Consider the following 24,781-nt stretch of genomic DNA (forward strand, 5'->3'; position numbering starts at 1 on the left):
ATAATGGCCAAACAGAGAAAACCTCTGAGCCCCATGCAGACCAGAGCAGGAGGATCTGTCAGGGCAAGCCATGCATGGGCCCAATATTTACATTGATCCAGTAGCCCAAGAGCCTCAGGGAAGAGCTGAAGACAGACAGAGAATACTCCACATTTAAAGAACTTTAAACTGAATGTTAAAAAAAACAGTCTAAGATGCCACTGTCTGACACATTTTTCATTCCAAAGGGACCCTAACAAATTGGTTCTAACCCTCTTCAGCCCAATACAATATGATATTAAATTGGCTGGGAAATGTTTTCATGATTAGTTATTAAAAAATACAGCACACTCATTTAATAACTAGATAACCCCCATAACACTGCTGTGTGCAGAAGACCTATCTACAAGCAATGTTTTGTACTCCCTCTGCTGGCTTGGCAGGAGCACACAAACCTGACTGCCAGGCTGATATGGGAACCTGTCTTGAGGTTATGGGCGTATATGCACACATTCCTCTGCTACCTATTGCTTGTGCTATTAAGAGGCAGGAGCATACGGAACCAAGCAGTAACACTAAGTGAAAACCCCATTAGAAACACAGGAGATTGTCTGGTCCAACTAAACAGAACATGACACTAGACAGGGGAGAGGGAGGAGAGCAGGGGATGCTTTACACTCCACCTTTAAGCCACCACTATGGTTCACTGCTCCTGGGATTGGCCAGTTCCCAGTGTAGACCGCTCTAATTTATGCCTGGCTGCACATGGGGAATATTTGGCAGGGAAAATTTTTCTGCATTTCAAATTCTAAAATGGGATTGAAAACAATAGGGGTTAAATTAAAAAAAAAAACACCCCATAATGATCACCATACTGCCCTGTGGCTGTGGTCTGTCCATTTCTATTCAGCAACAATCTGATGTCCCAGCCCCAGCTCACTGTTTGGACCCAGTGTTTTACTTCCCCCATCATACTTACGAGATAATATTTCTCTCTGAAGCTGGGAGTGTTTGGCGGAGTCCAGCTGTATAAGGAGCTTTTCCTACTACCCAGAGAAAACTTGGCAGTACTTCCAGGCGACAAAAACAGGTTCTCTGTGTCAAATGGGCTATGAGCAGGGAATACAAAGGTGTAAGTGTTATCAAAGGCAAGGGAGCATTTAGATGTTTAGCAATAGGAACAGCTATTGGGATTTGAGCCCCATAGCATCATTCTGGTCCCTGAAGTTTATTAAATAATACTCAGCTCTAGGATAAAAGAAGAGGGAGACAGGTAGCACCTCTGACTTACTCCCTTGACACCTGAGCTGCAAGAAGGAAATAGTGGGGGATCATCCTTTTGCATGGAGAGAAGTACTGAATAACCTCATCCTTCAGGCATGGAGATCACAGGAGAGCCTAATCAATGCAGAGCACTCTGAGCTGGCTTCTCTCCCAGAATCAGATCAGAGTCTGATGAAAGCTCCCTCTCTTTCTGGGCGGTCTTATATCCCACACAGTAGTTCCCCAGCTATGGCCCATGAACAGCAGGATGCTTGCAGGTGGCAAGCAGAATGGTATATTGGCCGCATCGTGCTCCAGAAATGCGCGGGGGATATTAAATGAAGAATAAATGGAGTGTGTAACTATCTTTTTCCACAAAGGACAAAACACAATCACTTGAAAAGCCAATAAAAAGGTATTACATACAGTCTTGATCCTACACACACGTGTACACAATTGCTGTAGTTGCCACAGGGAAGTTATGTCATGCACGGCAGGAGATGTGGTTCATGCAACTGTGGCTGGGAAGGGAGCTTCCACACATCTATCCCTGTAAGATGCTGCCCGTGCTGTAAACAACCCTTATTCTAAGCACTTGCCAATTGTCCTCAACACTCCAGAGAAGGTCACTACTCTTCCTGTTTCCAACAGATGCACATGCTGGGTCCTCTTTCCTCAGAGAAGCACACTAAGGCAAAGCTGAGTGAACCTTCACCCACAACGCACTCCAACACAGAGGAAGAGAGGAAAATTCATGGACTCCCCCCTCTTCTTGATAGTGCTAGGGCATTTTTAATTAAATTACTTCCCCTCTCATGTGTGCTTTTGTGCACAAGGGGAATGTATCATTCATATTATCTCTGATCCCACAGAGTGGGGTGAGCAGACAGCAAGTGTGAAAAATCAGGACGGGGGTAGGAGGGAATAGGAGACTATATAAAAAAAAGACCCAAAAATTGGGACTGTCCCTATAAAATCGGGACATCGGGTCCCCCTACCACAGGCCATATTTTAAATGAAGGCTAACCACAAAGCTAAGGCATCTACACTCAACTGGAGCCCCTGAGAGATCTGAAACGATCCAAACAATAGTGGGCAAAATTAGTTACATGGAGAGTTTTGCCCTCAATTCAAAGCCAAGTTCTAGTTCCCTTTTATTGCAGGGGTGGAAGGCTGAATATAAACATTTCAGGCACAGACAGCAGTGTCCCTCATTGGAACATGCTGTTGTCATCCCACCATGGAAGTATCACTCTCAGAATGTTGGCCTAATGCATGTCAATTAGCTAAATTAACTAGTGTCATGCAGCTGGAGTTTGTCAAACAGGCCAGTTCCCTGGAGTCAGATTAGCAGCCATCTGTGCTTTCTCACTTTGCAGCAAATTAACTAAATCGGGTATCTGACAGCAAGAGAACTTTATCCAGAGAACGTCATGGACTTACTGACAGAGGCAAATTGCTTTCATCTATGGCATTTTGTTCTTAGAAGGAGGATGGCTGGGGCTGGGGAATCCTTTTGTTTAAGATTTTCAGTTTTAGTTTTTAATACAGCAACAAAGCAGTAATAATAAAGAACACAGACTAAAGATATAATGATATCAAGCTAAGGCCATTCTCCTCCTGTGATAACTGATATAATCCTATAGTAAAGAAAAAAGATTAAGGGTATGTTTACACTGCACATTAAGACCAGGTTCTGACTCAGGTTTGAGCCCAGCCCCCCTTCGTTCACACACAAATCAGTCTGACTCAGGTTAGCAAGCACTCAAGACTTAGGTCCTAGGACTTTGCTGGGAGGTTAGGTCAGAGCCCAAGTCCTGCTGTGACTTGGGTCCAAGCCCTGTCATACTGCAGTGTGAACACAGGGCAAGCTACAGACCCGAGTCAGAGGCTCTGTATAGCGCAGTAGGGACACATTAGCACAGCTGAGAGACCCAGGTCCAGTAAGTGTAAACCCAGCTTTACAATGCACTGGGGATTCTCAAGCACAGGCTTAGAAACACAGAGTCCATAAGGCTGGGTCGTACAGGTTCAGGTTTAATGTGCAGTGTAGACATATGCCCTTATGGAGTACATCTCAGGGTATCAGCCAGAAAACACGGTGAAGTGATGACATGGCTCTTGTGAGTGAGTGAGAGAGAGACCAAGACTGAATGGGAGAGAATGAGAGCTGCTCAACTATGGCCAGACCCTATATTGCAAACAAGTCAGATTTTCTCTTTAGCTCAAGTGGTAGGAGCCTGAGCTTTTGGAGCAGCAGGATCTGGGTTTTAGCCCTGTTGTTCCCATGTAGTACTGAGGTGCACGGAAACAGTCACAGCACTAAACTGTACGATTACCATTTGCAGGGGAAGCAGTGCTACATTTACATCTACTTGCCAAAGTCCACAGTTGTCTGGGTGTCTTTGATCCTTGGTTCAGTCCGATTCTCTCTTTTCCAGCCACATTTGCCATTTGGAACATACCATCAGGGTTGTATTCCTCCTCCACCCCACAGCATTCACACCATTCAAACAGTGAGGCAGCCCAGGGGGGCGCACTCCAACAAACGTACAGCCATTACAAGAATTATCATGGACCAGATGGTGCCATGATACCACAGTGAGGGGTGCAAACTTGAGGGAGAATGTAGCCTCCCTTTGTGATTCTCTTTGCTGTTTGGGCTGGCCTGGAGACCAGGTCCTGTTCCCAAGCCTGCAGAGCATCTACGTCCTCTCCACCCCAATCATAGAATATTAGGGTTGGAAGGGACCTCAGGAGGTCATCTAGTCCAATCCCCTGCTCAAAGCAGGACCAATCCCCAACTAAACCATCCCAGCCAAGACTTTGTCAAGCCTGACCTTAAAAACCTCTAAGGAAGGAGATTCCACCACCTCCCTAGGTAACCTATTCCAGTGCTTCATCAGTTTCACCCAAGCTTCCCTCCCTCCTCCCCTAAGCAAAGCTCTTAAGGGAGGTCTATGCCACAGCTGGAGGTGTGAGCACAGCTCAGGTAGGCATACCTGCATTAACTTTAATCTAGCTAGTATGGATACAAGTAGCAGTGAAGATGAGGTGGTGCAAATCCTGGCCAGGGCTAGCAACATGAGTTCAGAGTTGACCCAGAGTTCTGGGTGAGCTAGTACAGCCCATCATGAAGCCCTTAATGATGTAGCTTCACTGCCATGTTTAGCCATGCTAGCTTGTTTAAAACTAGCATAGGCATGACTGCCTCTGACTGCAGTCTGCAAAGGAGGTTTATCAGAGCTATCTAGGCTAAGGGAGCATGCACAGCTTAAAACCAAAAAAAGCAAGTTGCAGTTAGAGCTCTCACATCACAGCTACTGGGGTGGGAGCTGGCCCAGGAGGGAAGTTTGGGTGTCACAACTGGACTTGATTAGCTAGTCATCATTTCAGGGGGAACAGCTGCTATTGCTCTGAAAAGAGCTGTTATTTTGAGTGGTTTTGTTTTTTAAAATGGAAACACTCTTATCTTATCACTGTGCAAATACTCCTCTGTATGAACAGCTTCAGCAGATAATCTGTCAGAGAATAGGAGCTAGCCAGTTCCATGTGCAAGTGCTCTGGAGAAGCTGCTTGGTGGGATATCAAGGTATTGTGCAAACCTTACATGTTAGAGAAATATGGCAGAAATTCTCTGATAAGCATCAAGAGTCCTCAGGGGGGGATTAGCTCACAGGGGATGTATGTCACCATTAACGTTGGTCCCAGCTGGGCAGTTGCCAAGTTGAAAACCTCTTGTTTCTTGGAGGCAAAAAAGTGTCACCGCTGGACCAATGCTGCCAAGTATTACCAGCAGTGGTGCATGTATGGTGGTACAGTCCAGTACACCATATCAATCAGATATTTATAGCTGGTACAGTATACCAGAAAGACACAGGAGGAGCCTGCCCCCAGTCCCTCCCTTCCACACAGCTGCATCTCCTGAGTCCTTGGTGCCTGGTGTCTGTACAGTAGCTATGCCTGAGGACAGGGCTGGGTGTAGTACAGCAGCTGTATGGAAGGTGCTGACCGGCAGCCATATTTTCTTCTGCTCCTTTTGCTGCTGTGGTTCCAGAGAGCCCTGATCTCTCAGAAACTGCCGTGGCAAGAGGAGCAGAATGGGAGGTAGCTAGGTGACCTCACACTGACAGCTCCTCAGGCACAGCTGTATCAACTCCAGCCCTTCCACATAGCTGCATCTCCTGAGTCCTCCTGCCTGGGGTCTGAACAGCAGAAGTCTCCAGTGCCGCAGGGGGAGGATAGAGCTTCCACACCCCCACAGGTAACATGGGATGGATGTGGATGAAGGAGAGGGCACAGGGAAAAGTCACATGCCTCACTTCTGTGTCCCTCCCATGAGTGTAGCATACCAGCAAGAAATGATTTCTACTTGCACCACTGATTACCAGGAAATCATTTGAGTTTTTAAACTCAAGTCATTTCAGTTGTGTTCATGTCGCCTAGAGGTTGGTTTATTTGATCCTCAAAGGCATCATACTGTCTGACGTAAGCAGAGAGAGACTGAAAGTCTTAGGCTAGGTCTATGCTACCAAATTCTGCCAGCATAGCTACATCAGTCAGAGGCATGATCCCTGATCAACGTAGCAAGGCTAGGAAAAGTCCCTAGCACAAACGTGGTTATAGCAGCAAAACTGCTCTTTTGCCAGGAATACAGAATACTAGTATAGCTCTGTTAGCCAAGCGCTCTCACTATAGACCTGGCCTTAATCAGAATTGAGTGGGTTTGTGAGTAGTATGGTATTAGTATGTCATTCACACACTGCAGCTGCTGCTAACTGCCAAAAGAAGCAACAGTGTGCCAGGGAGATCAGTCAGAGGTGCCCTGTGCCTAGTGGAGTTTTTAAAATAGTCCACAAGGTTGAGGGACTAGCCCACAATCCCAGAACAAGAAGGTCCATTACCACCCTACCTTCCCACAGAGGCACAGTAATTTGTGCGCACACAGTTAGAGAAACAGTACTAGCAGGCTTAAAAGCAAAGCAACTGTGTTCAGCCTTGGCAGTCGTCTGCCCTTGTGGGTGAGAGGGAAAATTAGATAGGAAGAGATGTCTTCCAGGCTCAGCTCTGCGGCGGTACTCTCAGTACAGTACTCTCCAGATTTCAACAAAGATACTATGGCAAGAAATGGTTTAAAGACTCATTCAATATAGCAGAAGCACCTCCAACACTGCACTCAGGGTTTCAGATCACTTTTTCTAATGCAGTCTTCGTGTTCATTTTAAACCCAGAAGTAGAGCATGTAGGGATGGGTTTGTTCTTGCAAAGTAATTTGCAAGTGGTTGGCATATTGTTTTCTTCAACAAGTTTCTGTTTTTGTTGAAAACCTGAAAATACCATGCTGCTGCTCCTCCACCCCAAATTAGTTTAGGGTTGCTAAAAACTAAATAGGCTTAGTATTTGAGTAGAGACCTTAACAAAAATCGACACACACAAATCAGATATTTACCATGGACTTTTTTGAGGGGGTAAGGCGAGTTTGTCAAAATGGAAAGACATTTTCAGCATTAAAAAAAAAATTACATTAAAAAACTTGGCCAATTCTAGCCTGATGGCCTTTACTTACAACTGCAAATGGCATGCATGTAAATCCACACATAGGTATGACTAGTGATGCTGGAAGTAAGGGTGCTGGGGGTGCCCCTCTAGCTTGAAGTAATAATGACCACCAAATACAGGGAAACCAGGGTTTCTATCATCAGCACCCCCACTATAAAAATTGTTCCAGCTTTGCTGTCGAGCTGAGTACTAGCTCAAGCTTCCAAAGAAGAAATGTTAGGGCCCTCAAACCTCAGAGCAGCTGCAACAAAAAACCAAAACAAAAAACACAACCAAAAATAATATACATTGGAGCATAACACTAGCTTTCAGGAGAAGAAAAGAGCATTATAAACAACAGGTACAGGCATTGAGCTCTGATACATAAAAGTGTATTTTCATTTACTTCAAGGTGTTTGAAAACAAAAAAACTTCAGATGCTTTTGAGCACACTGATATTTTGTTGCAACAACACTGAGCTAAACAAGTGTGGGAAAAAATGGCAGGATGTGTGATGAAACATCTGCTCGCAAAAAGGCATTGGAAAACAGTGTAGGATACTCCATGAATGTTATATGTTCCAGAGAGCAACCTTAAAGTTCAGCTACTTAGCTACATTGGGGTTGGAAGATGCATGGGAAGGCTCTTTACGATATTTCACTTGTTAGTAGCCAAAGACAGTATCAAAAGAGAAGTCAAGCTAGGTTTCCCAAATACTCTTAGAAATAGAACTAGGGTTTTAGAACTCAAGATTAGAGTCAGGTTGTTCCCCATTCCTGAAGGAGCTTAAACCCACAAGTCCTTCAGATCTGAACTTTGCAGGTTAGTTCTAGTTGTTACCAAATATATTCCAAGACCCTTTTCCAGCCCTGAATGTGATGGAGCTGAAAACAGCCAGCAGTAAAGGTGCTGCTCTCATTGATTGGCTGGGTTCTTCACAAACATAGCTGGGTTTGAGGTAATGGAGAGTAAGTTAGCATTCTGCTGTACCAGAGGGGCACCCAGCACTTTGCAAATATAAAACAAGAGAGTTTGCAATATACTGCAAACCCTGAAATATGAAATGCATTATGACACTGACTCTCTCACACACACAGCTGCCTTCTAGCAGAAGTAGTTTGATTCATTACAGACACCAAACTGTTGATCCACAGGATGACAGTGGTTGCCTCTGCATCTCAAGAAAATTGAAGCTCTGCCACATTCTGTTAAATACTGACTCGGTCTGTTTCTTAGCTTGCTTTGCAAGCCGTTTCCTTCTCATATTGGCAGGAGGCACCAGTTTTAGATGGTTTTCCATTTCAAGTTTAGATGAGTTATGCTGTGCACCTGCGCTACTGAAAAATCCATAATAGATTAGTGACAAAAAAAGTCTTTTTCCAACCCCCCCCCAGCCCTATCAGGATAGCTGGTCACAGCTATTTAAAAAGGGAGTAATCATTTAATTCTGACCATGGCCAGAAAAAAAAACAAAACACCCACCACTCTGTGCCCCAGCAGAAGGGAGCTACAACAACTGAAATATACCAGCAATTGACATCAGGAGAGAATGGCTATTGAAGAGCCATCCTACAGTCAGATAGGCAGCACCAGCATGTGGCCACATCGTGTATAAAATCAGCCTCAACCACATATGAGAATACCAAATGCAGCAGCTATCTTCTGGGCATCTACACCTGCATCAGAGATCTTAGGATAAAGCCTTCACACAGATAGTACAATATGGAGCGGCTCAAGATGCAAGTTAAGATTTCTGGAGTGAGGATTTTGAGGTGTACCTGGCACAAAAGGATTCAGGAAATCTCTCAAGGCAGCACCCATAAAATGAAATTTTTCCTTTAATAGTAGTGGTAAAAAATAGTAGTACTAAAAAACTACAAATCTAAAATGTAAAACAATGCATCAAATCACAGGTACCACCTAACTGTTTGGGGGCAGGGTGTGTGCAATGCACCACAGAAGAAATCACACTGGGATCATTAGTGTTTCACAACTGTGCCCAAACAAAAAAAACTAGATCCTGCAACTGTGATCACCATGTCAAAAAGTGAAGTGTGACAGCAGCCAAACCTTTGAGGAAACCTCATTTTCAAAGGAGTGCTTGGTCCCTGTAACCACAGTGATTTCTCTAAACCTCAACCATATTCGTTGGTTGGTCGTGTCTAAGAGCTGCTGTTTTCAGCTTCATTCATCTTCTTTAAGTCCATTCTTTGCATTTCAGAGATGTGCCTACACCACAAACTGAACACGGACTCTGGACAAAGCAGAAAACTTAAAAGCCAGACACAGCTGGCTCCATTGTTGGCAGCCTCAACACAGAGCAAAGAACTGAAGGGCCATGGAGAGAGCAGCTATCCTCTCCTCCCTGGGATTGGTCCCTCCAGATCAGGGGTCAGGCACATTGGCTGTGGGGAGGCTTGTGCTGCTGCTACCTAGGCTGCACCTGTTGTGAACAGAAAGAGGACTGTAGTGTTCAGTGCTGTTAAAGTGGCACCCATCACAAGCATTAAGGCCCTGTTAACAGTCCTCTCCCCACCCACGTTTAGCATTTGGAGTTGTACTCACTTCCAGACGACCTCCAGCTGTAGCTTGATGGTGCCTAGCTCAGTTATATCCACAATGATCGCCTGAGGCCTGGTTGTAAAGAAGTCGATGCTGTCGCACGTTACCACACCAACGAGAATTGTGGTCAGTCCCCGCAGCTCTGTGACCTACAGAGGCACAAACGCATTTTCATTTTGCCAGATACCTGACACGCATGAAGCATAGCTGAGGAGTTTAGAGAGGCTCACAGGATGTGGCTGAGTCCAGTTCATGCTCAGGAGACACTGATTCTCTACCACTCATATTGAGGAACTGGCCAGTTTGTGTGTACAATGAACATGGCAGCCTAGGATCAGCTCTTTGAGGCCATAGGCCAAGTTCTTCAAGCCTGGGTGCCTACATTTAGGCCCAAATAACAATGGCTGATTTTCCACAGATGCTGAGCCATATGCAGCTCCCATTCACACCAAAGGGGGCTAGGAGTGTTTAGCACTTCTGAAAGTGAAAGTCATCCCACTTATTTAGGACCCTAAACTTAGGCACCCTGCAAATTGTAGTTTTAGTGTATTTCAAGTAACTCTGTATCAGACAAACAACCTTGAACCCTGGAGCCCACTTTGCTGCAAGCCTCATCCCTCCCTGGATTTGACCCAAAAAAATCTAGGGTAGAGATCCATTAGATTATCTAGTCCAGGGGTGGCCAACCTGTGGCCTCAGAGCCACATGCGGCTCTTCAGAAGTTAATATGCAGCTCCTTGTATAGGTACCAACTCCAGGGTTGGAGTTACAGGTGCCAACTTTCCAATGCGCCAGGGAGTGCTCACTGCTCAACTCCTGGCTCTGCTACAGGCCCTGCCCCCACTCCACCCCCTCCCCTGAGCCTGCCGTGCCCTTCCTCCTCCCACCTTCCCCCCAGACCCTCCTGCATGCCGCAAAACAGCTGATCGGCAGGTGAGGGGAAGGAAGGGAAAGGGAGGCGCTGATTGGCAGGGCTGCCAGTGGGTGGGAGGTACTGGGAGCAGGGTTGGGGAGCTGATAGGGGGCTGCTGACATATTACTGTGGCTCTTTGGCAATGTACATTGGTAAATTCTGGCTCCTTCTCAGGCTCAGGTTGGCCACCCCTATCAATGTAAGGCTGACTATCTCCAGAACGTGGACACAGCCCTTGTCTACCACTCCCTCTTGGGCCAAGCTGATCTCAGCTGCAGCTGAGAATCAAAGCCGACAGGTCTGCAGCATCTCTCCTCTCATGGCTTACAGGCAGCACACCCTTAATTTGTCAGTACCTCATCCTAGTTGTAGCCCATTACACATGCTTTGCAGCCTGACCCACAGCTTCTTCAGCCACAGCTGAGTCCAGAAATGGCAGAGAAACAGCTTCCCAGTTCTCAAGTCTGTCTGCAGTCCTGGGAAGTGGGGCTTGAAAACTTCCAACCAAGATGCAGTTGGACAAAAGCATATTACTACTTCTGTGCATCAAAGGGTCTGTCATATTTAGGATCGGGGACAGATTTAGTAGGAAAAGTTTTCAGAAGCACATATATCTCATCTGAGATGGTAATTAGGAACCTAAGTAACTTTTGGAGGTGGGACTCCAGCACTTGTGAAAATTTCACCCAATTCACGCTTGTGTGGAAAGGGAAAGCAGAGTCAGTCAGGTTTAATAAACTGGCATAAAACCCAAGTCATATAACCTCTCTCTTGAACTATGAGGTGACTCATCTTCACTGGCATACAGAACAATTCATGTTTTTGCAAATATTACGAGAAAACATGCATCTGAATTAGCTTCTCTCCTGATTCTCATTGTGCAGTGGGGGAAAAAAAATTTAAGAACATTTCTAAAAGCTCTACTGGCTAGAAGTCAGGAATTCTTTCCTATGTAACTCACATGCTGCCAGAAGGGATGGGATGTTGCAATAGCTATTTTGCATGGCTTTCAGGCATTGAAAGCCTTATGTTGGCACTACAAAACCATGTGTTTCACTCACATAGTGTAGGGTCCAGCCCAACCCTGCAACCTATTTTAGTCTCAACTCCCATCTAAGTTGAGACTAAAGGATCTGGCCTTCAGAGGATTCCAGATCACAACAGGAGTTTGCTCCTAAGCAGCAGCTGCCAGGTCAGGATGTAACGAAAAACAGGCGGACGCAGCAGTAGTAATAGTAACAGGAGGATCCAACTTTTACCTAAGTGAAAGAATAAAGTGCCTATCATGCATCTGTATGAGATAGCAGGGAGACAGATTCTAAGACACTAATAAAAATACAGGAGTTCTCCAATCAGCCACTCTAATGCCAAGTGGCAGAATCCTGCCCAAAGATACTGAATAATTATGTCCAGCTCACACGGGCAGGTGGATCTCATTAGCTCCAATAGGATATATATGGCTTTAGAGTATCTCTGGGGCAGAGGAAATTAGGGCCTCAGACAGAAGAGGTCATGTAGGGAAACCCCAGGAAGGGGCAAGTTTGGCTTATATACACACACCCCCAAAATATACATACATAGAGTTACCGTGCTCCAAAAAGCATGTCAGAAAATTCCAAAAATCTTGCATGCAATATAATTACTCCATCCAAGCCATGGACCCCTAACCACCACCAAATCTTGGATGCAGATCTTAAAAATGAGTCATTCTAATATATGGAAAAGCAGACGCATTAACCCAGTTGCCATTACAAGAGCCCTGGGAAAGAAAGCAGAACCAGAGATCAGAGGCCAGCTTAGCGAGCAGAACGTTGATTAATTGCTGTTTCTATGGAGCTGTGAAAATTCATGTTTTTGGTTTTTTTTTTTTTAAAGCGTGCTAGGCAGGGAGATGGGTCGGAAGGCAAGCTACTTGCTAACCAATGGCTCCAATCCAGCCACTGCAGACAACTACCTTTATTTCAAACTTCTCATGGAGGTTGGGTATAAAAACCTTCTCTTCCTCATCCCATGTTTGGCTGTCATCCGTCTCAATCTTGCCCTTCAGCTTCCACTTCTGGCGTCCCAGTCGCACAAACACCTAGAAGCCACATAGGGACGAGGAGGCTAGAATCAGCAAATCCCAAGTGTATGGAACTGCACCATCCCTCCCTTCCCATACTGCAGAGCTCGGGCTTGTTCCTTTGATTGCTATGCTTTTTAAGAAGCAGGGGTGGAGGTGCCGAGTAGTTCTGTGCCCCACCTGTCCTTGGGTGGCTAAGTCAGATACCAAAGCATTCATGTTGTGGTAATGCAGAGAGTTACTGACATGTAATGTCCTGCATCAGAGCAGGACAGATTTTAAAGTGATTTGGAGTTTTGTTAGTGGCAGGAAGAAAAGCGTGTTAGAATTGAAACTACTGGGATGAAAGCCATAGGCTTTATATACATAATTATGCAGTCCTGTGCCTTTCAGGGCAGTTGTTCCAATTGGTATCTACCCTATGGATAGGCAACAGTATTGCTGCTACCCTCCTTCAGGGTGGTTTTAGACTCCAGACAGGTCCCCAAAGGAGTTCTTCTGGAAGACTTATGTCTCCCAGGTACCTGGACACTGCCCTCTATCAAGGCACTTAGCTAAGTCCTTCAGCTTCACGCTGAGGCAGGAATAACTCTGTAGCTGTGCAGCACGCATATAGCTTCTGGTTTCCCTGCATTCTTTCTCCTGCCCAGCTTACAAATCCCCACACTCCCCACCTGCATGTTACAGGTGCAAGCCCATAATTGCATGTTGTAAGAGAAAATGGATTGCTGTGTACTGCACCTCATACTGGTCCCCAGGGCAGAGACGTGCGTAGCCCACCAACCCTAAAAAGAGAAGAAAAACCCCTTCCAATGTTTGTAGCTTGAGAGAGTTTCAAAATATCTATTAACAAACCTGGGCTTGCACTAAACACCCAGGTGACACTCTGATTAACGTCCCCTTACAGCAAAATCCCTGTGGAGATGCTGTTAGCATTTGTCTTATTTAATATTGCAAACTTTGCATAGGGGTAGGGAAGAGGAAAGTCCTGCTTCAACACTCCTATATAAAAGAATGCTGCAGAGCAGGGACAAAATTTGTTTCACATCAATGCGGATTAAAAAAAAAAATGAGGTTCATTAAGAGTCAGTTTAGGTCCCGACCCAAAGCCCAGCTCCCAGACTTCAATGAGCTTTTGGCTCAAGTGATGAATGCTGTAGAATAGTACAAGGGCTACCTTTCATTTTCAAGTGAAATTCTCCCAAGTGCACCTCCAGTGCCCCTTCAATCAGACACATATCCTGGAAGAGAAAGACAAAGCAATTACATTGACTGAAGAGTGGAGTAAAATGGGTACTATGAGAAAGTAACAGCCATTTGTCTCCATTCTTGAAGACAAACACATCAGACCAGTTTAGAGCGGTTTGCAAGAGAACATACATTTTTACACACCATTAATACTTTTCATTTCTGCATACTGAGGCAGTTTTTTTTAAATGCTACTTTCAGGATGGGACATTATATCCCAGCTCTGCAGAGGGGCAAGGTTGTTTAAGTAATATGCTTCCCACAGTCTTCTCCATTGAGGATACAGCTACACTTTGAGCTGTAGGAGTAAATTCCAGCTTGGGGAGACATTAGCGCTAGTTCTGATGGAGCTAGTGCACTTGAAGAAAAAAGATGAACGGCTGCTGTGGCTAGGGTCTAAGTAGAAAGATGGCCTAGCCAGCTAAAGACCCTAGGCCTATACTTAGACAGGTAGCCCCTCCCACTGCTTGCGCTGTTACAGCTATGCTATTTTGAACATACTAGAACCATTAGAGCTAATGTGAGTATGTCTCCTCAGACTGAAATTTACATCTCCAGCTTAAAGTGTAGACCTACCCTGACTTACTCATACAGTAGGTTACTAACTATGCAGAGGCGGCTCCAGGCCCCAGCATGCCAAGCCGTGGGACCAGCAGACCCTCCGCAGGTACACCACAGAAGGCAGCTTACCTGCCGCCCTTGCGGCAGCAAAATGTCTAGAGCCGCCCTTGTAACTATGTCTCCCATTGGAAGTCAACAAAGAGACATACACCCCACAAATAACTTCCTATGAAAGCTAGATTCGGCCCTAATATTACAGATCAAATTCAAGGGGCTTTCTATACACCCTTCATGAACACATTTGGATGTAAGCAAACAAAACTGCATTGCCCTGTGTATTTCACTGCATATTAAGGGGGAAGTTAGCTTCCTCTACAAAAGTATTTTGCTGTCTGTGAGTTGTACCTGATGTTATGTATCATCATCTAAATTTTACATATTATGTTCTAAGCCCAGGCCATCAGAGAGCCAACAGTTCACAATAGCACATCTTGGTACATTATCCACTGCTTTGATTTTAGCCAGAAGAGTCAGTTCTTTGTCAGATGCTTGAGGAGTTCTCCTACCTCTGTGCATTCTTGGAGGTTCTTATAAAGTTCTACCAGGCTCTCTCTGGAGGCTTTGGTGGAGGGAGTCAAGGAGAAGGCATGTTTCATATTAGAGGCCCCATCTCGCAGTCTGCATTGGATGCAGTAGGTTTCATATAGTTCTTCTACCTATAATAATAAATAAAAATAGACAACAACAAAGAAGAAAAAAACCAGGACTTTTACACCACTCCGGTGTCGGTTTCCAATTTTAGTGAGTTGAGGGAAGTAACATTTACATGAGGAATTTTTGTTTGATGCTTCCCCTTGTAAGAGAGCAGATCCCATCGTTCTAGCACTGACTCATACCCCCTACTCTCATAAGAAGCCTTTTCAACAAAGTGGTTCCAAGATTTCATATGGAGGGAAGAGTGGGTGAAGGATTAATCCCACCAGCTAAAGATTTTTTGAGGTTTTGTACAGTACAAGAAAAGCATGCTAATGAGAAGGTCCTACATAAGCTTGAAACTTGTCACTGTTAACAGTCTGTCCCAGGTTTGAGGCCAAACGCTTAAGTTCATTTCCCACCAGCACCAACAAAACTACTAACCCACCCCAAAGCCTGAAAGCCTCTAATTAGTTGTTCCACAGATACCTTAGAAATGATCAACTGAAGGTTATGAGTAAATAGTTTCTTGGGGATATTGTTTTTCTGCTGTTTTGGCTACACAGGCTACCCTACCTCACTTTGTTTTGTCTACCATGGACTCCAAAATCTGAGCCGAGAGCCATGTTTTTTCCAGCATTACTTCAAAAGAACTAGAACACCAGGCTGTGGAAACCATCACCACAGATACAAGACACAATAAGAAGCCCCACAATTCTGTCCAGCTTTCCAAGGTACTTAGTGTGTGGTAACGTGAGCCTTGTATCGGAGGGCCCTGAAATCTTTAATGCACTTCTCACAACATGCCTGTAAGGCAGGGCAATGCTATTATCTCCATTTTACCAATGGTGAATGGAGGTACAGCAAGGCTAAGTAACTTGCTTAAGGTCACACAAGTAGTTAGTGGCAGAACAGGGAATCAAATCTCAGTTTCCCAGGTCCTAGACTAGTGCCCTAACCACTGAGCTGTCCTTCCCATCTCCGAGTCAACAGAAGCATGTTGAGGTGGACAAAGATGGAGCTACTCTATTTGTTTAATCTTAAAGTGACTATAGAGGGAGACCTATGGTACTGATGCTTCAGTGCTAGCCCAGAGAAAGGCTTCTGCTTACTCAGGCTAACCAATCCCTTATCTACATCCAAGTCATGGTAAAATGGCCCTAAATGGATGGGTGTGTAGGGTACATCACGGCTCTCAAGTGTGTGTTTAGTGAAGGCATGACTCTAATCAGGGATAGCCAGAATGCAGGGTCATTCTACTATTACTAAGCCATGAGGCATGAAGGGTGAAAGGAGACATGGTTTAATTTGGGGGTGGAGTAAGGAAATAGGGGGCAGTCACTGAATTCTGGGTTGGAAACACACATGGATCCATGTATGTAAGAGAGATTTGAGCCCTTCAAATCAGACAGGAGATTGGCAGAATCCATTAAGTGCCACCACCTAGGTTTCCAGGAAGCAAAAAACACCCACCAACAAAAACAACCACCCTCTGCAACTCCTCCCAACAGCACCTTTCTTCTGAGTAAGCTGGTAGGATATAGAAACTAGTTCTGCAGGCTGAGGCTGGGCTATGCACAGGATTCAGTCTGAATAGAGCCATTCAGACAAAAACCACCACCCTCTCCTTTTCTAATGAAAGCAGTTACACCCTTCAGAAGTCCCAATGTTACTTCCCCACAAACAAGCGATCCTGAAAAGTATTTTCTAATCAGAATTTTTATACAGCAGTGTAAATCTCCCATACACCAAATAGTGTTCCCCTTACCTTGCTTATATGAAATTCCAGTTTTCTGATATACCTTTCAACAGAGCGAATTTGCTTTAGAAAGGGAAAGAAGGATTAAAAGCTATTTAAACAAACATTCACATAATATGGCATTGAATTATTCAGTGAGCATATAGCATCAGTGCTTCCACTTCGCTGTTCATTGCTTTCTATGACACGTCCCATCCCTACCCCTCCAAAAGAATGAGGACTTACCTTATCCAGATCATAATAGAAAGCCTGAAAGACAAATATGACAAGTTGCCTGTGAATTCGTTTGTACATATTAAAGACATTTCCACATCTGCTGCCAGAACAACTGCCCACGCTGCACAGAGTCCCTTTTTAGAGAGTTACAATGTTGTAAGCAGCATTGTGCAATACAGTGGGTGGATAGCAAGGCCAACATTTTCAAAAGTACCCTCTTAGTTTCAGTGTCTTGATTTTTGGGTGCCTAAACCGAGGCACCTCAAGTATGATTTTTCAGAAGTAGTAAGGATTTGAAAATTGGTTGGAGGTGGGTGGGAGGTTTTTGAATCCTTTATCCAGCCTTGGAAGGTTACTTTGTGTTCCCAAGGACAGCCCCAAGTCTGAAGTGCTTTGTACAGCTTAGCACTACAAATAGCAAAGGTTTAGTTGAGATTTTTGTATGTAGCAGAATCAGAGTTGCTAGGACCTATTAATCAATATTTCACTAGTTTTGTGTAATCTTAATTCTCCTCAGTTTCTAGACACAGCCAGACACGTATATTACTTGCCAGATAATAATCAGCAGTTAGCAACTGTCCCAAAAGGGAAGGAGTGCAAGCCAGGGAACACAGCAGGCTACTCCTGGGTTCTTTCCCCACATGTAGCGTTGACTTACTTGGTGAATTTAGCAGATAGGTATAATACTAGCCTCTCACTTTCAGCATTAACAAATGGAAAGCCCCTCTGAGTCCCAACGGCAAGAGACAGTTATTGTTTTTAAACCATCTAAGTGATTAATACTGAGAAGCATCTTACCAGTCTGGAGTTCCTTTTTGTATCTTTGTGTCGAGCAGACAGATAATCCAACTCAGCCTGATGCACTTGCAGGTATTCACTGGAGAGGGAAAAAAAAACCCGAAGTGATATTTTCTTCTAGTATGTGCAGTAGGATACTCCCAGGAACAGGTTTAAGAGGGCCAGGGGAAGGGAAAAAGATTCTCTGCACCCCCGACTCAAAAGTAGCCAGAGGTTGGGAAGAGCTGAGCTGGTGCAGCTGAAGGAACAGTTGGAAACGGGAAGGGGAGCCATGGCAGCTGGAAAAGAAGATGGGCTTCACGTGGGTTAAAAGCTGCTGCCCTCCTTCTTGCTACCTCTCATCCCCAGATATTTCCTCATGTGCCCTCCCAGCTCCAAGAGCTTCATGTTCTGTTGTCCCCACACTGAGAACACAGCCAGAACCTCGTTCTGAGGGACTTGTTTTAGATTAAGAGAAACAAGAAACAGTAAAAGTGCAAGTAAGCAGGCACAACATGCAGCACACTGCAGCAGGCACCATCTTGGGACAGGCTGCCCAAAGGAGGAACAGGGGCCCAGGAGGCTCCTAATGCTGGAAAGTGCTGTACATAGGAAACAAAATAGTACATCTATGTGCCCCTGCCCTCCCAGCAGTAACCTCCTGAATTGACCTTCTTCCCCTCAGGACAACCCTTTACCTGCACAAGCCACAATCCCTTCAGAGGAGCCCTCATGCCTGGGCCTGCTCCCATGTCTCATTCTCTCCTGCCACCTCCCCTGTGCTTGGCCATCCACAGTGGGGAAACAAGAAGTGGGAGAGGGAGGTGTCTCCAAGCCTCTGTGTCTCCTCAGAGGGGGAAGGTGGCTTTGGGCCACGCTGCTAGTTTCCCGCTCAGCTTCCCAGAGGAGCACTGGGGTAGGGAAGGTGGTGTTCTGGAGCTCCATGCTCCTGGTTAACCCTTGCAGCTGGAGCAAAAGCTGCCATTTGGGGAAGGAGGAGCTGCAGAGCTGACTGAGAACTGAGCAGCTCATTAGCCAGCTATAGCTCACAAGGCCAAAGGGTTGAAACACTGAACACTTCAGTCCTCTGGGCTTGATTTTCAGAGGTGCTGAGCATCTGCAGTCCAGCCAAAGTCAATAGGAACAGTCAGCACCTCTTCAATATGCCCTTTGTTTATCTGAGCAGCTGGGGGCTGAATGCTACCTTTGCTGTCCCCTAGAGCAGCCATTGGTTACTTCCTGATACTACAATTGCTTTTCCACACCAATTAAAAAGCAGGGGCCTTACTCTATAAAGTGTTGAGTGCTCAGCAGTTTTTGGCTTCAATGAGCCCCATGGCAGCTCCCAAAAGACAGAACTCCTCTTGAGCTGATCCTCTTCCAACTTCATTTTAATTCAGAACAGACATGAGTAAGTCTATTTTCCCCTTTTGTATTTAAAGAGCTGAAGACAATCACCTTCTGGAAAATGCTGCTTTACAAGACAGAACCTGAACAGCTTGATGTGTTTATATTAAGCAGCCTGCACTTTTCCAAAACTACTCTGTTGGTGTATTTTATTGTCTTACTATTATGAACACATTCCTGTTAATACACAAAACGTGACTCCAGCAATCAATTTTCTGCTCTCCACACTTGCTGATAACTCAATACAGCGGTAATCAGAGGGTTTTTTTTTTTAAAGTCATTTTAGGTTTTTGCAGCATTTTAAGATGCTCAGTTGGTGGGGAGGCACCCAAAAGGGGCATTAGACTTAAGGGCTAGTTGCTGTTACTATCTAAAAACAAAAAACATTCCAGCAAGAACAAATGGATTGAGTTTGAATCTGCTTAAAATTTGGCCTTTCAATTATTGGATGCAGCTGTTTTCTGCAGACAACTTTAATTAGTTATTTAGTTCTGCAAGGAGGTTGCTCAGGAGTCTGACTGTGCAATGTTCTTCACAGAATTGGGACCATAACTCTCTAATCCATCTGACAGTTTAGTCTCCCCAAGCCCTAACAAAATATTCGAGCCAAGTCAACTTTTTTCTAGGTTTAGAATTTTTATTGTTAATTCCATTAACTAGACACTGGTGCAACTTTTTAAAAGGCTAAGACCTTACAGTCCTTGAGGGAAACCAACTGTGTTAACTATGTGAGACACAATCAAGTAGTTGAGGTGTTTACATTTATGGCAGAAAATATCAGTACTCCGCCCCCATTATATTCTTAGCTTAAAATCTCATGGTATTAAAATCCTGGAGATGCCAATGTTGTATCTGAAGGAGCTCCATGCCAGCATGGTTCCCACAGATTAGAAGCACTGAGGGGAATTATAAAGCCAGATAAAGGTTATGATGATTCCATTTACTCTCTGTCTCTACTCGGTGATGGCCAGGTACCTAATGAAGTTCCTAGAGCTCCATGCTAGACCCGTGGATATCATGGAGTTTAACTATTACCATTAATAGAAGTAGGATAAAATCCTTGGCGTGAGGGAGGATTTGGTTCCAAATAAATGTGTTTGCCATTAGGTAGTGTGTTTACTAAGGGCCCAATTCTGTATCTAATGAAGACAATAGGAACTTTGCCATTGATTACAAGGGTTGTTGTATTGGACCCTTAAGCTAGAGCATAAGGAACAAAGTTGTGGTAGTAACAAAGACACTAAAGAAATCAAATTCCAACAAATTAATATTTGAAAAGTCCTTACTTAAGTCCTTTCTTCAAAGCTTCAAAAATTTTCTTCACCTGCTGTGGTTTTGGATTCCAGATGACAGCCCCTCTCTGCAGGGAGGAATACATTTTGGAGGATTTCACAGACATTTTAGACCTCACTGAATTCCTGCTGAGAGACTTTCTGTAAGGAAGGGAAGAGGAAAAAAAAAATAAAATAATCAGCACCACCTCAGAGCTGGAAGAAAGTCTCACACATAGCTACTACAATCCTAGTTACAGAGCTGCTCCTGCAAACCTTTACTCAAAGGAGAAGTTGCATTGAAAACAGTGGGACTTCTTAAATGAGTAAGGGAAGCAGGATCAGGACCTCTATTAGATCCATAACAGAGAGTGGTTCAGTGTTGGTCTTTAACCCATCAAAGCCAAGAAATGGCTACCGCATATTGGGACAAGAGGCTAAAGGAAGATAGAGAAGATTAGGTTATGAGTGTTAATTTAGAATTTCCTGGTTTCAAGGGAGACCACTAGGAGTCAAGTCCCCCTCTTCTGTTGTTAGTTTATTTTACGCACACAATTCCCCATTATTTGGGGGAACCAGAAATAGATTTTTTTATGTACTACCGATTCAACACTCAGTAATTAATCCTTGTGATCAAGATAGCTTATGCCTTGATCCTGTAAACACATTCATACAGGGTAGGTTTGTAGAACTGGGACCCAATTGTTATCATCCCTGTTTGTAAAATGGAGGAACTAAGGCAGAGAGTTTGTGGGTTACTCAAGGTCAGGAAAGAAGTTGGGATCAGAGTCAGGATTAGATCTTGGGCATTGCTGTTCTCCAAGTTTCACTAATCCCCTGACAAATGGTCCACTCTCATCAACTAAAGGGATCATATACACGATTAAAAGTACATTAACAGACCAGATCAGTTCTGGGCTATTAGGCAGTCTAGCAAAGATATGTTATAAAAGGACTTCAGAAATAGCTACTGTTTGGCTGCTTTCAATACCTGTTTAAATATTCACTCATTTATATTTTGTGTCTGAAACATGCCAGAAGTCTACAAGGCCCAGATTATAAAGTAGTGTTTGTTTGTTTTAAATCAAGAGGTTTTTTCCTAACCCAACCTGGCTTTCTATGACAGACACATTACATCTTTTTAAAGCAGTTAAAAATCAAATCCCTCTTAGCTCAGAAATCCCATAAAAAGTCATTATATAATGGGCCTGCTGTGCAAATATGAAGAACAATAGAACTTGTAGTCTTTAGCCATATACCTGTGATGGGTAAGCAAAGCCCAGAATAGGCTTTGAAATCACTGCTGACACTTGTCTCCCGTTGATAGATTCCTGGCTGGTTTACCTCCCTCTTTGTAGGCTCATAAACTCTGATTATTTTTAGCTGGTTTGATTAATTCCCCCTTCTACTTGCTTTTAACTTCCTCCTTTAAACTGAGCCTTTATTTGACAAAGTTAATCTAGAGAAATTCCCCACTCCTGATATCTATTCAGATTGTGTCGCTGGGTTGGGTTGAGCTGAGGCTCTCTCAGCTTTTGAGTGCTGAGTAAATCCTGGATTGGACACACCTGGGGAAATGACAAAAATCTGAATTCTAGAGTTGGCCTATGAATTATACAATGGGCCACCATAAAGAAGGTGCGTGAAACTCAAGGTGTGAGGAAGGATGGTCTGGGGATTGGTTCTAGCTGTGTCACAGGCTTTCTCTATGACCATTGGATAGGTCCTTCAGTTAGATGCCTAAATTCTTTCAAGGAGCTGGGTTTTCTGTGTCTTAATTTCCCCATTTTACAGTTGAGAATAACAATATTTATCTCCCTTGCTGTTGGGATGGAAAGTTAACTAATGTGCCTAAAGCATTTTGAGAGCTTCAGATGGAAGCTGCTGTAGAAATGCAATGTATGGTCAGTGTATGCTCAGAAGGGAGTCTGCCTGTGATCTGCTACTGTGTCATTCTAAAGTGCTAGTGCGAGAGATTGTGAAGGGAAAGGCAATGAGTAAATACATTCACTTTGCTGGGGAAAGTCCTTTGGTGTTTCAACTAGCACTGTCTTGCCCTTAACACTTAGCATCATCTCAAAATACTTCCCTAAATGTCTGAGTTCTCATCCCTGAGCAAAACTTTCCTCTATTGAAAGAGTTAAGAGGCAATGGGATTTTGCAAATAGGAAAAAAATGCATAAAGACTGATTGTTTAGAAATGCTTTATAGCTGAAAGTAACAGAGTAATCTTAGGGGAAATCTAAACTTGCTTATTTGGAGTTTTCTTTGCCTGCTGGAGGTGATTTGGTTATAGAAACAGCTGTTCAACTCTTTTTCTGCTAGACTCCTTCCCTGTAAGAACTCCCACTATGTATGTCAAGCTCAAATCCGTTTATGTAATTTACTGTGTTTTTCTCGACAGTTTAGTTATCAGTGTGACTTTAGACATCTGACTTATGCTAGGACTATTATTCAGGTTCCATAATGAATTTCATGAATTCACGTGCAAAGACTTCCAGAGTAGGTTACCAACCTGTGTCAGGTTCTCATTTCAACTCACAATTTTATAAATGCTGTGCTTGGTGACAAGGTTAATTAGTTTGTTCAGTGCTTTGAAAATACAAAGAACTGTATAAGAAGTGCCAGGTGTTTTACTGAGATACAAGCAGTTACTCAAGGATTGCTTTAAGAAGTGGAATACTTTTAGTGACATTTTTCAGCACTTGTATATGATTCAAATCAGTTCCCTTTGGTATTTTTCTGGCATATGTTGACAGCCAGAGCTGCTGCTGATCTTCCATTTATATAGCATTATTATCCTAAAAACATTTAACAGATTATTTAGGAATCACTTCAATCAGCATAGAAACACAAGCCACTCTTGGGTGGAAGTGGCAGCTATTTAACACTACCTAGCAATGTTACACAATACTTTAGAACAAGCAGGAAGGAAGGCTACTGGGTCACGCTGCTGACAGGGTCCTGGGACTGAGAAAACTGGGTTCTAGTCCCAGTTGTGTCACTAAACTGCTGTGTGACATTTGGGCAGTTCCCTTGATCTTCTCTGTGCCTCTACACACCCTTTGTCTGTCTTGTCTATTTCAGCTGCAAGAGACGTTCTCTGTCCCTATTATAATGGCATCCTGATCTCATCTGGGGTCTCCAGATGCCATTTAATAAAAATAACTGCAGGAGGAATGTAGGTGCACTGAATGTAATTACCTAGAGCTAACACCCTTGTTCTACTGAAAAGTGCCGTGAGATTTTTAAGGACTATAAGGAGTCAGGAAGTTTTACGTCTCCTCTCATAGATGGCATTGGCACAAGCATGCTAGTCACTACCACGCTGCTGGGAGAGGGTTGTTGCTTCGGTACAGACTCAAAGCTTAGATAGGGGGGTTCTTCCCTCTAACACCAATGCTTGCAGCACTCAATGTTCTCTTTGAGATCCTATCCAAACATGGATCTGTCACAACCCTGCTTCTTGTGTGAGATGTGAGCAGCTCCCTTTTAATTCCCATGCATGTCCTTTAAATCAGTATCTAGCGGCAAGTTTGCAAAATAGATTTTGCAGGTATTTCTGGGTAAGTACAGTTTTGCCCTCAACATGCCAGGGGAACTCAGCTGTGCTCTTCCTGCCAGATGGAAGAATGATCCATACAGTGTGACCTGCTTTTGACTCTGCAGAAATGTTGGGTGACAATGACAATGATAAATAGTACTTTAGATGCATCTTCCATCCCAAAGCAGTTTGTAGCCTAAAACTGATATGCAAACTATACGCAAAGGTTGCTTCATCCACTGCTGAAGTGCAGCCATCTCTAGAGCATGGTGAAGAAGATGTTTAACAGTGCACAACAACAGTACTCATCCATTTAGGACAAAAAAAGTAAGATACACCTTATGCAGGGAGGATTTAGGTTGGCGAGAAATGTTGACCTGTGTCTAATATCTGACTGCTCAGGGTGCATGTATTTGTTTTCACTTTTTATTCTACTTACGCTAACTTTCTGCTTTGCACCGTGCTGAATCCAGCAAAGGAACAGCTCCTGCTGATTCCACCTCCATCACTGGGAGAGACAAATGTCAATTTCACTGACATGATAACCGGTCAGGAAGTCTGTGGCCTCCTGAAATAAACAGGAAAACAGATGAGTCTAAACCTGCTTGGCAGTTCAGGTTGAGCCAGTGCTGCGCTGCAGGGAGGAGAAACCACTGAGTAATACAGCAGGCACTAGAGTTGCTAGAAGAAAAGATCTGTCTGCTGAACACATTTTCTCTGTCACACAATATAATTAATAAACAACGGAGTCATCTGAAACACACTCACGCCCTCAGGTATTTGCTGATCTGTTTAGCAAACTCTATACCTCATCCTATCAGAGGCCAAGCACCCTCAACTGCTGCAGAAGCCAGTGGGGCTGGAGGGCTGCCAGTACCTCATGCAGTAGTTCCTACAATTTGCAACAGCCCTACTGTCGAAGACCGAGGTTGATGCAACCCATGTACTCCCAAGTCATTCTGGGATACCAGAACAGTACTCGGGCCCC

At 44.1% G+C, this 24,781-nt stretch overlaps 1 protein-coding gene across 2 annotated transcripts in view; it reads right to left on the reverse strand.

Annotated features, from left to right (window-relative positions):
* RIPOR3 (RIPOR family member 3) overlaps nucleotides 1-24,781 on the reverse strand; it is a 70,146-nt gene that overhangs the window by 19,279 nt on the left and 26,086 nt on the right. For both annotated transcript variants that reach the window (XM_050918106.1, XM_050918107.1), the window contains exons 2-12: nucleotides 24,233-24,361; nucleotides 20,265-20,411; nucleotides 17,593-17,671; nucleotides 16,804-16,827; nucleotides 16,588-16,641; nucleotides 14,693-14,842; nucleotides 13,495-13,558; nucleotides 13,059-13,102; nucleotides 12,210-12,335; nucleotides 9,346-9,491; nucleotides 959-1,088 (exon numbers count right to left, since the gene is read on the reverse strand). In XM_050918106.1, coding sequence (XP_050774063.1) covers nucleotides 959-1,088; nucleotides 9,346-9,491; nucleotides 12,210-12,335; nucleotides 13,059-13,102; nucleotides 13,495-13,558; nucleotides 14,693-14,842; nucleotides 16,588-16,641; nucleotides 16,804-16,827; nucleotides 17,593-17,671; nucleotides 20,265-20,411; nucleotides 24,233-24,333 — 1,065 coding nt within the window. In that variant the 5' untranslated portion in view covers nucleotides 24,334-24,361. The remainder of the gene's footprint in view (nucleotides 1-958; nucleotides 1,089-9,345; nucleotides 9,492-12,209; nucleotides 12,336-13,058; nucleotides 13,103-13,494; nucleotides 13,559-14,692; nucleotides 14,843-16,587; nucleotides 16,642-16,803; nucleotides 16,828-17,592; nucleotides 17,672-20,264; nucleotides 20,412-24,232; nucleotides 24,362-24,781) is intronic.

The sequence above is a fragment of the Gopherus flavomarginatus genome, chromosome 11 (genome assembly GCF_025201925.1).
Source record: "Gopherus flavomarginatus isolate rGopFla2 chromosome 11, rGopFla2.mat.asm, whole genome shotgun sequence".
In the NCBI taxonomy this organism is placed as follows: Eukaryota; Metazoa; Chordata; order Testudines; family Testudinidae; genus Gopherus; species Gopherus flavomarginatus.